At 27.6% G+C, this 17,129-nt stretch overlaps 4 protein-coding genes across 9 annotated transcripts; 1 reads left to right on the top strand and 3 right to left on the bottom strand.

Annotated features, from left to right (window-relative positions):
- Positions 1-635: 635 nt before the first annotated feature.
- On the bottom strand, positions 636-8,388 carry LOC124429853 (serine/arginine-rich splicing factor 4-like). 2 transcript variants are annotated; one of them, XM_046975624.1, is made up of 11 exons: positions 8,210-8,388; positions 6,475-6,824; positions 6,174-6,355; positions 5,618-5,665; positions 4,098-4,208; positions 3,928-4,015; positions 1,934-1,996; positions 1,658-1,840; positions 1,352-1,562; positions 1,111-1,267; positions 636-1,042 (listed from the first exon to the last, which is right to left on the bottom strand). In XM_046975624.1, exons 2-11 carry the CDS (start codon positions 6,819-6,821, stop codon positions 1,023-1,025), a joined length of 1,410 nt encoding a protein of 469 aa, XP_046831580.1. In that variant the 5' UTR covers positions 6,822-6,824; positions 8,210-8,388; the 3' UTR covers positions 636-1,022. The 2 variants fall into 2 exon arrangements, with proteins under 2 accessions (XP_046831580.1, XP_046831581.1); XM_046975625.1 differs by lacking the exon at positions 5,618-5,665 and having other exon boundaries at positions 8,210-8,387.
- Positions 8,389-8,802: 414 nt separating this feature from the next.
- On the top strand, positions 8,803-9,963 carry LOC124429855 (RNA-binding protein 7). Its single transcript, XM_046975627.1, has 2 exons — positions 8,803-9,111; positions 9,228-9,963. The coding sequence occupies exons 1-2, from the start codon at positions 9,028-9,030 to the stop codon at positions 9,735-9,737; spliced, it is 594 nt and encodes a 197-aa protein (XP_046831583.1). The 5' UTR covers positions 8,803-9,027; the 3' UTR covers positions 9,738-9,963.
- A 109-nt stretch (positions 9,964-10,072) lies between these two features.
- LOC124429812 (glucose dehydrogenase [FAD, quinone]-like) lies at positions 10,073-13,380 on the bottom strand. 3 transcript variants are annotated; one of them, XM_046975487.1, is made up of 12 exons: positions 13,245-13,380; positions 12,840-13,176; positions 12,555-12,754; positions 12,381-12,492; positions 12,146-12,280; positions 11,957-12,072; positions 11,682-11,849; positions 11,438-11,591; positions 11,220-11,380; positions 10,936-11,113; positions 10,653-10,857; positions 10,074-10,516 (listed from the first exon to the last, which is right to left on the bottom strand). In XM_046975487.1, the coding sequence occupies exons 2-12, from the start codon at positions 12,985-12,987 to the stop codon at positions 10,300-10,302; spliced, it is 1,794 nt and encodes a 597-aa protein (XP_046831443.1). In that variant the 5' UTR covers positions 12,988-13,176; positions 13,245-13,380; the 3' UTR covers positions 10,074-10,299. The 3 variants fall into 3 exon arrangements, with proteins under 3 accessions (XP_046831444.1, XP_046831443.1, XP_046831442.1); XM_046975486.1 differs by lacking the exon at positions 13,245-13,380 and having other exon boundaries at positions 12,840-13,224; XM_046975488.1 differs by lacking the exons at positions 11,682-11,849; positions 13,245-13,380 and having other exon boundaries at positions 10,073-10,516; positions 12,840-13,225.
- Positions 13,381-13,427: 47 nt separating this feature from the next.
- Positions 13,428-17,045, bottom strand: LOC124429815 (serine/threonine-protein kinase grp). Of its 3 annotated transcripts, none has more exons than XM_046975492.1 (8): positions 16,857-17,045; positions 16,404-16,653; positions 15,687-15,910; positions 15,278-15,598; positions 14,857-15,060; positions 14,060-14,289; positions 13,818-13,952; positions 13,428-13,734 (listed from the first exon to the last, which is right to left on the bottom strand). In XM_046975492.1, the coding sequence occupies exons 2-8, from the start codon at positions 16,463-16,465 to the stop codon at positions 13,549-13,551; spliced, it is 1,362 nt and encodes a 453-aa protein (XP_046831448.1). In that variant the 5' UTR covers positions 16,466-16,653; positions 16,857-17,045; the 3' UTR covers positions 13,428-13,548. The 3 variants fall into 3 exon arrangements, with proteins under 3 accessions (XP_046831448.1, XP_046831450.1, XP_046831449.1); XM_046975494.1 differs by having other exon boundaries at positions 16,404-16,506; XM_046975493.1 differs by lacking the exon at positions 16,857-17,045 and adding an exon at positions 16,758-16,844.
- Positions 17,046-17,129: the final 84 nt, after the last annotated feature.

Raw genomic sequence — 17,129 nt, 5'->3', positions numbered from 1 at the left:
CCGCTCCTTTTCTTATTCTCTCTCCTATTCTCTCTCTCACTCACTCATTCACTCACTCTCTCTCTCTCTCTCTCTCTCTCTCTCTCTCTCTCGATTGCTCTCGAGCCAACGAAACCAGCATGCCGGTAAGATATTCTTGGATACCGAGAGCCGCTGCGTATATTTATTCGATTTGATTCGACTATATATGTATCTATATATGCGTATACTCTCTTGCGCATTACCGTTTCTCAACTTTTCGTCCTTTTCGTTACCTAGCAACCGTCAAAACCGTCGTAATACATAAATAAAAAGGAATAAAAACAATTTATGATATTAATCGCTTAAATTTTACAAAATGTACATATACAAATGTTTATTATACGAATAATGATACATAAGCTTACCTAATATTTGTTGTAACGCTTAATTAAAAGAAAGTACGACGAGAGTTCGGAAGCAATGACGCCATTGTCTCCATGTATTTGGCGCCAGAAAATTGTTCGCTGATTGGCTGTTGAAGCAGCAATCCAAGTCGAACCGTAATTGGCTGTAACTGTGGGAAACAAAGTCTAGCCATTGGCTGTAACAGTAGAAAGCGAAAGTCGAGCCGTGATTGACTAGTGCAAACATAAAAAAATAATACTGGCATCTCATTGGTTCCCTTAAGAGGCGCTTTATTTTGAATTAGTTCTTTGCATTTTAAATATCATGGTAAATACATCTCATCATTTACCATGAATCCTTCTAACATCAATCGATGTAACACTTCTTAAATTAAATCAAATTATCGATCGTCATTTATTGTCTTTAAATAAACACATTTATATATCACGATACACTTATGTTATCCACGAAAAGATGATAAAAATCTATCTAGATTGTCGCATTTAAACAAAATAATAAAAATTTAAAAGAGAATTGTTTAAAATTAACATTAAAAATGTACTGCTAAAGCACATATAAATAATAAACGTAAGATAAAATATATGTATTGTATAAAATTAAAGGTTAAAATATCGTTCCTCTTGTAATTTTTCATATTAAAACATTGGTCCAAATCCTGAGAAGAAAAGTTTTCTTTTGAATACTGTTGTTATCATACACAGCTTATCCTAGAGAAGAACTTACTGTAATTAGGTGGGGGACCTAATCTATATACGTTCGGTGGTATAATACGAGGTGGAAATGGTCTTATTTGTCTTATTAGCGGATGAGGTAATCTGCCTGTAGCCATAGGAATTCGGCCCCTAATCGACATTATTGGTTCTACCATCATAGGTCGTGGCTGAAAGTTTACATATTGATTATATCGTTTTTTGTTTATTAATTACAATAATTAGGAGAACAATCAGTGTATCATAATATGTACCCCATAATAAACAGGATAAGGCACCTGGTTGAACGGATGGGATGGTACCATTTGTCGCTCCCTGTACCTATTATCTCTGGATCTAGAATGAGATCTAGAACGAGATCTACTAGAACGAGATCTAGACCTTCTTTCCCTTTCTCTGTTACCTACTGGACGACTTCTGGATTTATTGCTGCTATTGCTTCCCTCTTCCTTACGCGATTCATTTCTATTTTAATTATAGTAAATGTATAAACTTGATTACATCGACATAAAAAAATATAATACTATGCTCTCCTATTTTCTTTCTTTCATTATGCTCACCTATGACGAAAATCTTGCTTGGAATAAGAATCACGTCGATGATCTCTATATTCTTGAAATGGACTCTCTCTATTTCGAGATGATCTGTATCTGCCGCTTGGACGATCGTCTACCTTGTATTTGTTTCTTCTTTCTTTACTTCTTTCTCTACTTCTTTCTCTTCTTCTTTCTCTTCTTTGCCCTCTGCAAAACATATAATATTTTTAAATATTTTCATATTAAGCTATTGTAACCAATCGTCAAGACATGTATTTTAAGATAAAATAGATAAATTACCCATCACTTGTTCTGCTAGTATAACGATCAAATTTATAACTTGAATCTTTTGAATCTTTGGATCTATAATAAAACATTCCAATAAATAATCGAATAGAAATATATGTCCAACATATGTGTCATGTACCGATCCTAATATTTTCTTCAATAAATGATCATTTGTTCAAAACGTATAATTTTATGATTTTTTATTAATATATAAGAAAAATGTATATAAAGACTTCTCGGTACATCACACGAATGTAATCTATAAATTATAGCAATACTCTATTTAAAAAAATCCATATTTTATTTTTATATCCACATCGTTCTTATTGTTAATGATTATTATTACGACTAGAATTTCAGTGTAAAATTAAATATCAGTTAAATGTGATCTTCTTTTTTAGTGTTACGGATTAAATAAAATCTTTACAATAAATATTGCCTATATCTGCAAAAGTATTAAACAATTCACACATGAATTTATACAAAACATCTATATGCCAGGATAATAACAGATCATGCATATATATTCTCAAAGTATGGATCTATTTGGACATATTTAATATACCTTATTTAAATAAGAAGAAAAATAATATATTTCATAAAAGAAAATAGATAAAAATAATTATTTGTATATATAAAAGATATATAAAAAATAATTATTTGTATATATAATGAAAAAATAATGTAATATATTTACAGTGTATACGACTCACCTCGTAACATATAACTCTAAAATAATTATGTATATTGAATTATTATTTATATCAAAGTACATATGTCAACAATGAGACAAATGTCCATCGAATAAGCAGAGATGTTTAATAAGTACTGTGATAAGCAATGTGATGATCAGAAGGTTACAATAAAAGCCCTAACAAAAGCCCTTGTACTATAAGTATGTCGCAAGAAAAAAATTGTATGAACAAGAATAAATAGCATGATTAATGAAAAGAAGCATGTGTAAACTAATACACTACACAATAGAGTTTCATCCATATCGTTGTTCGTGTCTCTTCTGCCAATCCTTGTGAAGCATTAGTAAAGCTAGAACAAAACAAATTATAGTAACAAAAAGCAAACATGCATAAAGTAAAATTCATTTAATTATCTGCAATAAATATGATAATTATTCTACAAAACAAAAATACATGCCTCAATGTTTTTTTTACATTGAGAATGTAGACATCACTGTACATTACTTTTTTTACATTTTGCATCCATAAGTGTATATTATGTATAAGACATTTGTAAAACGTGTAATCACATTTCTATTTAAGAGAAATATATATGGTGTATATCGATTATAATATTAATTAAAGCTAGAGGCTAAATATATACTGTACTCTGGGAATGTGTTTGAAAGGATAGCTAAATTATTAATCCTTATAAATGAAAGGTAGCATTCATGAAAAATGAAAAATGAAAAATGAAAATTGAACAAGCATAATAAAATAAAATAAGTATGAGTGCAAAAAATATTGATATTACACTGTAATCTTCTTCTATTTTTTTAAGAAAAAGAATGTCCAATATGTTTAATCCTTTATGTATAGGATCATTTTATAAAATTTTCTATGGCGATCTCTTAAGATTCTTTTTCAAAAATACCCTGTATATACCTATAATATTTGATTGAAGGACACAAAAATATATGTCCATATATTGCAATACTCGACATGATCTTGAGCAATACTATCTAATTAACGAACTTTACAATACTTTGTATAAAATCCACTTCTTATTCCATTTATTCCAAAATTAATTATTATTATTGTTATATCCATATTAATGTATTATGTATTAATACGTATTAATATATATGTATTAGTAAATATGTTATATACTAATATATATATATATATATATAGTAATTATGTTATATACTAATATATATATATATATATACATATATATATATAATAGATATATATATATATATATATATATATGTATATACACACATATACATATCCATATAAATCCTTTCTATTAACCCAACTACATACTTGGATCGATAAGATGAAGAACGTTGACTACGGTGTCGTAATGAATTAGAGGATGGAGAGCGTCTTCTAAAGGATTTTGACCTGTTAACTGATATCAAATGTTGAAGTGTAAAAAAAACTCAATCCTGGAAACACATATAATTTTCATATTTACTAATTATATAAACCACCTGAATCTCCACTTTCTACAGCTATCACCGTACGACGTTCTTTAATTTCTTCAACTTTCTTGGAAGTACTCTCTATTTCTTCTCGCTCAAATATAGGCTTCGATCCTTCTCCTACTCGACACACATAAAATGAAAGAATTAATTATACATGTGTACAACTATAAAATATTTAATATATAAAGCGAGAAAGCAATAGCAAATAACATAAGCATTCTGCATTTTTTGCACCAACTTTTGTTATTGTGATAATCTGAGTGCTTTTAAATAATTGTAAATCGTGTCATTTAAATTTTTATGCATTATTAATATTTTATATAAATATTAGACATTTACCATATCTGTTACATGTTCTTATACCATTTATAGTTTCTTTATAAAAATATTATGAAATATTGTGTATCAAAGCTCAATAAAAATAATTAAGTTAAGTGCTACATATGAAACTTTTTAAGATTCTTTCATTCACTTTACCCTATTTTTTATATTTTTCTTCTATGTGTTATATATTATATCAATCAATTTTAATTTAATATATTTATCAACTTTAATTTCATATACTGATTAAGATCAGAAATTTTGATTGCTGAAATAAAACTCCTCAATATCTTCACTGGGTTAGTCTTCCTGATGAAATATTGCCAACTAGTAAAAATAGCACTTGGACACTACTAAAAACACAGATATGAACAAATTAACAATATAGCAATGAAAAAATAATTTAATTAATGAAATTCACTTCACTGTTAATATCACTGTTTTACTTATCTTCCGAGACGTTCATTTTCTACAATATTTCTCAGCTTATGATAATGTAATTCTAATTAAATTAATTCACTATCACAAATAAATGTAATTACAAGCACACTATCATACAGAAATATTTCTATCTTCGTCTATATACACTAAAACATAGACAGTTTAATACACAAGATATTTCCACAAAGATAGCACTGTTCACTATACGATAGAACTTTAGTAATCAATATTTTTTTTTTTTTAATTTTACGAAGCAAATTATGTACATGATGTAGTTATAATAACACATAAATTTTTTTAAACAAATAATCTTCAAGTTGAATAAAGACTTGACTTTGAAGAATTCTCAATATTTTTAATATCCTCTTAAAAAAATATTGTCATGCCACAAATGATTTTTCAACTGATGGACCATATTAGTATTTCATAAAGAATTATTAATCATGCAAGAAAGTTTTCAATTCAAATATGTAATAAAATCTATATAAATAAAAGATATATATACACACACATATTACATGGATATATCCTTAACTTGAATGTTATGATATTTGCAATCATAATCCTTTGATCATCATGTATTAAAAAAGTATATATTTATGAATACTTATGAATTTAAAATATATGGAAAAAAAAAAAGAATAATCTCAATTATATGCAATATATTGCTCAATAGTAAGAAAAGAAGAGAAGAAAGCAAAGGAAATATTAAGCAAATCAATATTAGCAATTGTAATATCTATAAAGTCGTGCTTACACTTAACTGTATGAATAATTCATAATCCAGCGTTGCATTTGAAGTGAACTATATCCTGAATGGATAAACAGAAATTAATTATTAAATATGAAAATTTATATATAAGTAGAAATTGTGATTATAATAGACGATGTCTTATCTTCTGCTATCTTCATAGTGGAATATTACTAGATCATAATAAGTATCTTCAAGTGACGCACGCGGAAAGAATAATAAATATTACCCTAAAATATCTAGAAAAATTCTTTCTTTCTTTTTTTTTTTTTTTTTTTTTTTTTTTTTTTAAGACAAAACTTGTGAAGGACCATTTATATGTTAATAACGAATATAATGCAGATTTTAAATAAGAAAGAACAGAAATAAAAGTATATTCACGATTAAAAATATAGTCATTATTTATATTATGCCTTAAAAGGTCTATCATTGTATCTATAAAACAGTAGAACAGCATATGTGTTTCTACATATTCTAATATATTTTCATTGCAGTCAAATATCCTATACTATTTCTCTTTTCATTGATATTTTGTCTCTGAATAAACATAAAGTAATATAATAGTTTACCGCTTCTTCTTATTATGATTACATCCTCAGGGTTAATAATGTCCCGTTGCAATTCACTTATTTGTCCTTTCACAGGTATATTTCTATGAATATCTACTTTTATACAATGAAGTTCTTTTTCGCTTATTTGAGTTCCTTCTGGACCTTTGAATAGGGATGTTGTACCACATGAAGTATTTGATCTAAATATTCAAAATTCGTATGTATCTATTTAAACTAAATCGAGTATTAATTGAACCCTCTCGGAATATAAATATTGTTTAAATCAAGTTGTATTCATATATGTAATAACTTTACTTACTTCCCTGGTATAGCTGGTGATTTAGAACTTGTAGCTGTAGCATTTTTTATACATACATTTTCTAAAGATCTATCTCTAGTTCTACTTTTACTATTACTTTCATCCGTTAATCTTCCTCTGCTGTGACTTGCGCCTTGTTCACGAGCTCGTTTTAATTCATATTCTAATATCATTTTTTGTTTTAATCTTTCATGTTCCCTTTCTAGTTCTTGCTGAATTAACCATTGTTGTCTTCGTCTCTGTCTTCCTTCCTCCAATCTTGAATGTGGTTGACTGTTATGATCATCTTTGCGCAATTCTTTTCGCCTCTCATCATTACTTCCAAGACTAGAACTACTCCTCTTCATCTTCTATAAAAAAATATATGTAACATAGGCTTATCACTGTTAAATCTATTACTAAAGTTTTTTCATTAATCTCATATAAATATTTTATCTGTAGTAAAGATAAATCCAAGATTTAATTAACCAATGAATAGAATTCAGTTTTATTTTCATAATAATTAACTATCAATTCTAAATATTATACTAATATCGATCAGGTAATACTCTCAACTAAATCTTTATTCAATTATATTAATGATCATGAGTCTACATAACTGATTAATAAAAAACAATGCCAAGTCTGTCTAAAATATATTACTTTAATTTCGCAATATTCAGTGTATCATTCTTTCTAACCTAAAAGTACTCAGTACAAAGTCCATATTATTTTCTTCTGCAATACTTAATACAATACTCATAACAAATAAAACTGAATCTTTCGTATTATATTATTATCTCAGCAATACTTAGAACTACATCCATATTATTCGTATTAGAATATTCAACATTATATAGGCAATATCTCAATACTATATCCACCACATTAAATGAAAAGCAATACTTAGAAACATTATTCATCCACATGGAATAATATGCGACACTTAGGACTATATCCGTATTATTTGTATTACAATACTCAATACCATATCCACATTAAATAAAAAGCAACACTTAGAATTATATCCACATGAAATAATATGCGATACTTAGGACTATATCCATATTATTTGTATTACAATACTCAATACCATATCCACATTAAACAAAAAGCAATACTTAGAACTACATCTACATGAAATAATATGGAATACTTAGGACTATATCCATATTATTTGCATTACAATACTCGATATTATATAGGCAATACTCAACATCATATCCACATTAAATAAAAAACTTTCTTTTTTTTATCATATCCACATTAAATAAAAGGCAATACTTGGAACTTTATCCATATTAAATAAAACATTTCAGTTGTTTTATTATATCCACATTATTTTTATAGAAATACTCAATACTATATCGATTATTAAATAAAAATATATATTACGTATAATTAAAACGCAATCCTAATTAGACAATGAAACAAAAGAGCTACTAAATTTAAATTTATCAATTATATTCATATTAATTGTACAGCATTATTCGATTATTCAAATTCATAGTATCAATAAAGTGTTTCGAATTGATGTAATGATAATATTTCTTACATTCGACAGTTTCATTTAATAATATTAAAATCGAATGTGACATATTTGTACATTAAAGAATGAAAAGAAAAATGTTACATCGCATGTAAAAATAAGCGCAATTTAAATTTTATGATAATATTCATATTTATCGCATAGACGCCAACATGGAAATACGCATTTGCATTGTCGCACGTATAACGATTAAATAAAATATATTACCTTTAAAAAGACCAACAAATCGAAGATTGATCTATATTGCAATCCAATTTTTTGGACTTGATCGTTTGATCAATTTATTTCACCTTCATTGATTCGAAATGAAGCAAATTTATCTTCTTTGCGGCACGAAATGAGAGTCCAGCAGTCTTCTACAGCTACTCAAACAAGAAAGTTAAAGATGGCGGAAAACACTGTTGCCACTATCACGCGAACGATGACGTCGTCGTGTGTGATTGAACGATACGATCGATTACAATTTTCTATCAACCAATGAGCGACGAGTAAACATATCTCTCTTTCTTTCGTTTGAAGAGAATCTCTAAAATTTCTTTTTATCATTTGTTGTCTTATTTCATAAAAGCTAAAAAAGAATAAATCCGTGTAGATATTCGTATATTTAAAAAAGAAATTAAATTATGTCGTATATACCTTTACATACTGACCGAGTTATACAATCAATCAGAGTTAGCGATTGGTTGATAACGAGACTCTTGATTGGTTGTACTGAGTTTAGCTGTCCAATCGCGAGCGTTACAATGTATCGATATGCATACTATCGTTTTATGTATGTATCATCTATAGAAAATTCTATAAGTATAAATATTATTTGTAAATAATAATTTTTTTTTGTGGAATATTGTGATTTAAGGAAAAATTATATTAATTTTCTATTTTTCCTTGTTAAAATTAATTATGTTACGGAGCGTGCAATAACATTTTCAAGAATAAACATTTACCACGGATTTTAGGAAGCTTCTCTAAATATACAGAATAAAGTCTCAATGATTAAGCGAATGAAACGATGAAAATATAGCAAAATGGATGACGATATACGTACATTGTGGTGTGGAAATTTAAGTGACAAAGTTACAGAGAATATTCTTTATGAATTATTTTTACAGGTTGATTCTTGTTTTATTTGTATAAATTACAAGAATACCGGGAAAGTTATAGTATAGGGTTATTTATATAATATCTGTATACCTAACATAAATCTGTAATTTGTTCATTGCCATAGGGTGGTCCAGTACAAAGAGTTGCTATTCCTAAAGATCGTGATGGGAAGCACAGAACTTATGGATTTATAACATATAAACATGTAAGTTCTGTACCATATGCTTTAGACCTTTTTGATGGGACAAGATTATTTGACCGGACTATTAATATGAAAACAAGAAATAACATAGAAATACCGCAAGTAGAAAAACAAAGACAGGAACACATTTATAATTTAAATCATCTACTTCATTTGGGTCAGCAAACGTTTATAGGAAACTTTATGCCAAATGTAGGTTCAGGTATGCTTCCTACGAATATAGTACAAAATACAGTATCGTATACTGGCAAAATTGATACTCATCGCGATGATAGACATTCTAGAAGTTATCATCCTTATCATCGTGATCATGAAAATAATAAATATGATCACCATAAAGAACATAGATCCTATGAAAGTAGAAGTAATAGTAGTCATTCAAGTGATTATTCAAAACATAGTAATTATAAAAATAGTAGAAGACATTATTAATATTTGAAAATATAAATCTGATAAAATGAAGAGAAGACATATATATTTTTTCTTTAATGGGATACACTTATTTAAAAAAGAGCTAATACTTTTCTGAATATTATAGTAACTAAACTTCTGATATAATAACTTTGTTTTGAAGTAAAAGTTGCTTTAAGTTATTGTTTGTATTTTTGATGGGTGAAATTTTGAAAAAAGAAAATTCTTCTTTTAATTTCAATAAATACATCTTTTCAGTTATTTTTTTTCTTTTTTAATTGTATTATAAAAAATATTTAGTTTTATAATCGTAGTATTAAAAATGATTAATAATCATAATATTATCATTTGTATGAGCATATATGTACAATCTTATTATTAGAGAATAATAATTAATTAAATAACTAAATAATTATTTCTATACAAATAAAATATAATATAATATATAGGAAGACTTGCCTATTGAGTATATCTTAAACATCGTTCTTGTTATTTAGAATAACAAAATATTTTTCTTATTTTTAAAGACAAGTAATATATTGCAGATAAAAATAATAATATTAATTTAAGAAATTCAAGTTAATTATGGATAACAAAATCTATTGCAAATATTGAATGTATAACATAAAAGAGATGTATTATTATAGTTTCTAAAATTGTGCAATTGTTTATTTTTTATTTGTTTTAAAATGTCAACAGCTTTTTTTGCCATCATTATGAGAGCAGCATTTATATTGCCGCTAGGTAGAGATGGTAATACTGATGCATCCACAACATATAAATTTTTTATATTATATACCCTATAATAAATTTTTATTTCTCAATAAAAGCATCAAAACTAAATTAATATAAAGTGGATTTTTTTTATAGTGCAAATCAGTAATGAATGATTACTTTTGAAAATATATATTAAAAAGTAACTGATCTCTTATTTACCTGAACGATGTATCAACAACATCTCCCATACGACATGTACCTGCAGGGTGATAAGCAGTTAATGATAAATGCCGTACATAGCATTCCCAATATTCTAGAGAATCAAATTCATTAGCCTCACAGCCTGGAAAAGGTTTTTTGTAAAGAGATGCACCTAGCTTTTTCATGGCATTTGTGTTAATGAGCTTCTTTAAATATTGTATACCTGTAAAACGCATAATATATTTATTATATGATAAATAATAAATTCATTAATTAATCAATTATCAAACATTGTTGTTACCATCTATAAGAGCATCAATATCGTATTTATTAGACAGATATTTCGGATCAATTAAAGGTTCATCGGAAGGATCCTTACTACGAAGTTTCATTTCTCCTAAACTTTTTGGATGTAACAAAACTGGTGCAATTGTTACAACATTATCATTCTCTAAAGGTGAGAAGTATTTACCATACACCTATCAAAAAAAGAAAATATATATGTAATAAATCTATATTATTTACATGTATTAGTTTCAATTGATATCTTCCTAATTAAGCTCAAACTTTAAGTTATATTATTACCTCATCAGATATTCCCATTGCTTCTTTGAGAACTATGCCATAATTCGTTGATATACCAAGAGGTAATACCATTAATTGTAAATCTGGTTTTGAGAATTTATTTTCTTGTAAAGTACTGTGAAATGTTCCTAAAACTTCAATACCCGAGGATGTCCACGGTCCTAAAATGATAATACTAGATGTATTTCTTCCTCCTTCATTGTATTATAGTTATTTACCTTTGCCAAAAAAGAAATAATTTAATAGTGCCATAGGATTAAGAGCATTAGTCATACTGATAGATAAACTCGTCTTCAGTCTTACTAAATCAATACCAGTGAGAACATGATCCATTAAATTTTGACCCACTGGCAAGTCATTGATCACTTTGATCTAATAAATTATACAGTTTTTACATTAGAATATTAATTTTAAATAGTTATGGAAAACGTTACTTCTAAAGTAAATGTAAAAAGAATTTACATTCACATCTTTTAAATGTTTTTCTGGGCCTATTCCAGAGAGCATCAGCAATTTTGGACTACCAATTACACCAGCACTAACGATGACACCATCGTTAGCTGTGATTTTGGAAGTTTTACCAAATTTTGTAAACTGTATTCCTGTAGCCTTTTTTGAATTTAGTAAAACCTATTAAAATATATAATATACATATACATATATATATATATATATATATACATGCATATATTAAATAGAAATATAAAGTTTACATGTAATAAATATGAGAAACATACTTTATCAACTCGTGCATGAGTAATAATGTCCAAAGTATGTTGGTATTTTCTATATAACATATCATCCGTACTCCATCTTCTTCCATTATCAGCAAATAATTGAACCTTCATGAAACCTAAATTAATGAACTTGTAGATATTCTTATAGATTTTATACATTATTAACAGTTTAATAAAATATAATAGCACCTGTATCTAAAGCTTCATTTATATTACTAACTTTTCCATCAATTTCCACTATACTCTCTAATATCGCATTAACAAGATCAGTATGCCATCTTGATTTTTGTATTTTCACTGAATCATTTTTCCCAATTATATAATCTATAATGATATAATTATATCTATATGGTATAAAAATATTAATAGTGCAGCAGATGTAGAATGTGATACAAAAATACATAAAGTTATATTATATAAATACCATTAAAATCAGGAAACCAGCTGGCATAATCTTGAGGATGTCCACGTACATATGTCATATAATTCAATCTGCTCGTTCCTCCAAGAATTTTTCCCATTGGCCATTTACTTTGCTATAAACGAACGCATTATTAGATATTAATACAAAATATTGTAATTTGTGTTATTTACATACGTTGTTTTTTAAAGCTTTACAAGCATTATGCTGGGGTACAGTAATATATTGCCAATCATATATACTGTTTTGTAATAATGGTGACAATAAGGGTATATCTAAAAATGGTGGTGCCGTACCACCAGCTTCTACTAATAACACACTTTGTCCATTCTCTGCTAATCTTGCAGCAATAATTGCACCAGAAGTTCCAGCTCCAACTGCAAAAGAAACAATTAGAAGATGAACAATGGGAAATATTAGCTTATTGTAACTATTTGTGCGTTAACTGTAGATAAAACGTACCAACTATATAATCATAGTTTGGTTTAAAGGCATTAAATGAAAACAATTGTCCAAATACATCCAACAAATAGGCTAAGTTAATATAACATGTAAATAGAAATACTAATGTACCGCTTGTTATAAATATTAAATATTTTAGAAATAACATTTTCTTTCTCTAATTGTACTTAAAAATTATTCATATATTCATTATAAATATACACTTTTTGTGTCTTTAATAGCACGTTTGGGTCTCTGCATTGATTTCTTTGAAGACGGTCGATATAATTCTAACCTATATAATAGGTTACAGACACGTAGCCAAGATATTTACCTAATTCTAGGGAATGTATTCAAACTAGGAAATAAAACATTTTTAATTACATTCCTAAAAAATATAAATAAAATCTTTTGTCTAAAACTTACTAAGCAAATAATGTAATATTTTCAATATTGACTCCGTCAGATCAATGTGAAGAGAAATTTGTAAATCTTCAAATATTCATGTTTACTTTTAATTTCATTTTTCATTGCAGAAACAAAGATTCATTTGAAAGATTAGAAAAGGAGGAATAAGGAGGTAATTCTGAAAGATAAGACAATATAGCATAACTTCATATAAGTATTTTATAAAAAAAATATATATAAGAACATAATCATTAAATTCCATTGTTAATAGACACAAAAAATCTTATCTAGTCATGATTTCCATACACATAGGTAACACATGTCATGTAACAGGAACTTTTAAAATAATATCAGTGAGGAGAGATTTAAATTTAACAAACTTTTTTTTAAACTCAATACCACAACCTTTTGACAATCTGAAATCTACCAATAATTTATTATCCATTTCAACAACGTTCGCTTTGAACACTAAAGGCATATTTCTTTTGTCTACGGTTGATATAGTAATCTGAAAGAATATTATTCACATTGCACAAAGAGATCGTTGTGTGGAAAATAATATCAAAAAATAATATTAATTAAACTACTTACAATGCGAAAATCGTTAATACGATAAGTATAACTCTCATATTGTAAACAATTCAATAATCTCTTTACTGTCATTTCGAAGTCTGTTGTCACAAAAAATCTAGTCATACGTCTTACGAGTTGTTGGAAAGGTGTTTGCTAAAAAATACATAATATAGATTGCATTATTCATATTTATGTGAATCAATATACACAATGTGTGTATATATAAATAAATACAGAAACGATTTAACATATAAACTTACTTGACTTGCATGCGCAGTACATTGCATTGGTTGAGTACAAAGTAGCAAATCTTCAATGTGAGCAGGTTGAGAAAATGAGAAACCTGATCTTTCATCTAATCTCATATTCCCAATATTAACATTTTCCTCCCCAACTAAGTCAGGTTGTGATAAACAAGATCTTGATGGATTTTCTCCATCTGTTTGAGTACAGTTCCTAGCAGGCACACTATATCTACTACTTAAATCATCTGCAGCAAAAAAAAAAAGTGAAATATCACTTTTATTTTTATTATATGTGTCATATTAGAGTAGTATATTATTACTTTATATCATGGTTATTTTTTTAAATTTTACTCTTCGGTTCGCTTGGATGTATATGCCGATGCTCTTTGCTTTGGTAATCTAGCTTTATGACCATTAATTAAAATCATAGAGCTGTATTACCAAAGAAAAGGCAATAGCTATTTATAATATTGCCGTCATAATGAAAAGGTGAACAACAAATTTGTAATTATATTGCTGAAAAAAGAATAATATCAGTGATAGTGATATGGAATAGTACATAGAAACATGAGAGAATGTCTCTTTCAAATTTCGAATACTTACATTAATAAACAAAAAGGGAAAATCCGTAGAAACAGATGTCCACACAGTTAGGTACCAAGCAGCTTTGGGTAATTTTGTATATGCTCAAAGTCACTCAGTACCTGACTAAGTAAACACTGATACATTTTATAATGTAGTTCAAGTGACCATAAATATAAGCACTTGAAAAATAATTTATTACTAATATAAAATCTAATTATCATGAATACCTTTTTCCAGTTGCAAAAGAAACCATCGATGATTTTTAATCTCTTTTATTGTATATCTAGTAGATGGTACGTGTGCAAGGATTTTTTTGATTAAAGATAATTCTAAGTTATCCAATTTTTTCCATGGTGTAAGTGACATGTATTTTCCATTCCTCCATGCCATATACTCTGGGCATTCTGCCAAGGATTGATCCCAAGGCAGTTCTATATTTCAGAGATGGACCAGTTAAAAACTAAGGAATGTAAGCTACGCATTAGAAGTTTTATTTAATTCAAACTACAAGGCACATTGATCTATGAGCGATAAATATTAACGATCTTTCTCATTTATTTATAATTTATAACGGCAAACACATAGGAATCGAATATTATAATAATAATATATAAAAACAAGATAAGTGAAATAAAATGTAATACTTACCTCCACAAAGTAAGGACACCAGAATTATACCACAAGACCAAATATCAGCAGGTTCAGCATAATAAGCTTGCACAAGAACTTCTGGTGCCACATACGGTAATGTTCCACATTTTTTTTCTAAAGTACGTTCTTTTCCTTGTACACGATAAATGGTTGCTAATCCAAAATCGGTAATCTTTAAATTATCATTATCATCTAATAATAAATTTTCTGGTTTGAGATCTCTATGCGCAACTCCTCGACTATGTAGATATTCAACTGCATTAATTAATTGTTTAAAATATCTCTGAGCTTCATAGGTCGGCATACCAATGTCAGGTTCTGTTGAGAAGGATAGAAAAATTATTTTCTTTTTTTACAATTACATTGCAAACATAAATATAAATAAAATCATGTTAATGTTTCCAACCAATTCTATCATAAAGTTCTCCGCCAGAAGCATACTCTAAAAATATATATTCCATGGTTGGTTCGCTGCGCTTTCCAAAAAACTGTATAATATTAGGATTTGACAACATTCTATGAATAGTAGTTTCTTTTCTCACACATTGTCGAGCATCTGGATGTCTTTGTACATCTATCATTTTCATAGCAACAGCTTCGCCCGTAGTCTTATTTATAACTAACTTAACTCTGAAAATATATATACATATGTATGTATGTGTGTGTGTGTGTGTATATATATATATATATATATATATAAAGAAAAAGAATGGCATTAAAAGTAAAAATTTGTTTGGTGTTATGGAGCATTCTAAAGTGAACTTAAGAAACATAATTTACAAAGAAATGAATCCTTATACTTTTAATCTAGTATTGATAAAGGGCAATAATATGTCTATGACAGAAAAAATTGCCTATTAGAAAAAGCTTCTCAATGTTCAATTAATATCTTACGAAATAAATGTTAGGTAGATAAATAAAACATTAAATTATTTTAACACTTTTTATTATTTTTTTCCTTAAGAACTATGAGACGAAGATGCAATATTTGAAAGGATAGGATACGTACGCAAATTAGAAAAGAAAAAGAAAAGAAAACACATACAATTAAATTTTAAATATAAAATTTGTAAGTTTAATTGAAAATGTTTCTATCGTTTAATATAGCAAATAATATACTCACTCGCCATAAGCACCTTCTCCTAATGTGTGTCCTAAAATCCAACCTTCCACAAATTCCGTCATTTTGCTTCAGCATGCCTCTATAACGGGGTGACGAGCTTAATCTGTACAGTCGTAATATTTATCAAAATTTAAATATACATAGTATGTCGTCGTAACGGTTTTTCATCTTAATATGGCATTTCTTAACGTCTTCTGCAAATTTTATTTCAATGGCTCGTAAAGTCATTTACATTAAGCTTTGATTTCGGCTAGAACGATAAAATTCAAAACACGTGGTTATAAAACGGCAGGAAGGAATTCAAAACATTAATTTTGTTAAAACGGTATTATATATGAAAAATAATTGTCTAACATTTCTATTAACGATTAATCAATATTCGTCTAATTCAAATAAATATATACGGTTATTAATAGTAAGCATATAAAAACGATCACCAATCGATGTACAAACCGATATAGACCTTCTTCGGAACACCGTAGAAATTAACACCATCGTGCAATCGGCGTTGCTAGCCAGAAATATTTCTTCTCCTATCAGATGGCGCTTTCGAAATTTTTGGCTGGTTAGAATTTTAAAATTGTGTAATCATTGGTTGTTGAGAATGTGGCCCTTTCAATGTTTCGGGCAAAGCCCCCCCTAGTAGCTTGGAACCGACTTTAAATCAATCAAAGGAATTTAAGAGAACCATCGAGGAGTTGAAATGAGAAGGCAATTTAAATAATA

Source organism: Vespa crabro, chromosome 16 (assembly GCF_910589235.1).
Source record: "Vespa crabro chromosome 16, iyVesCrab1.2, whole genome shotgun sequence".
In the NCBI taxonomy this organism is placed as follows: domain Eukaryota; kingdom Metazoa; phylum Arthropoda; class Insecta; order Hymenoptera; family Vespidae; genus Vespa; species Vespa crabro.
The sequence above is the reverse complement of the archived record's forward strand: the minus strand, read 5'-3'. Positions and strand labels throughout refer to the sequence as shown.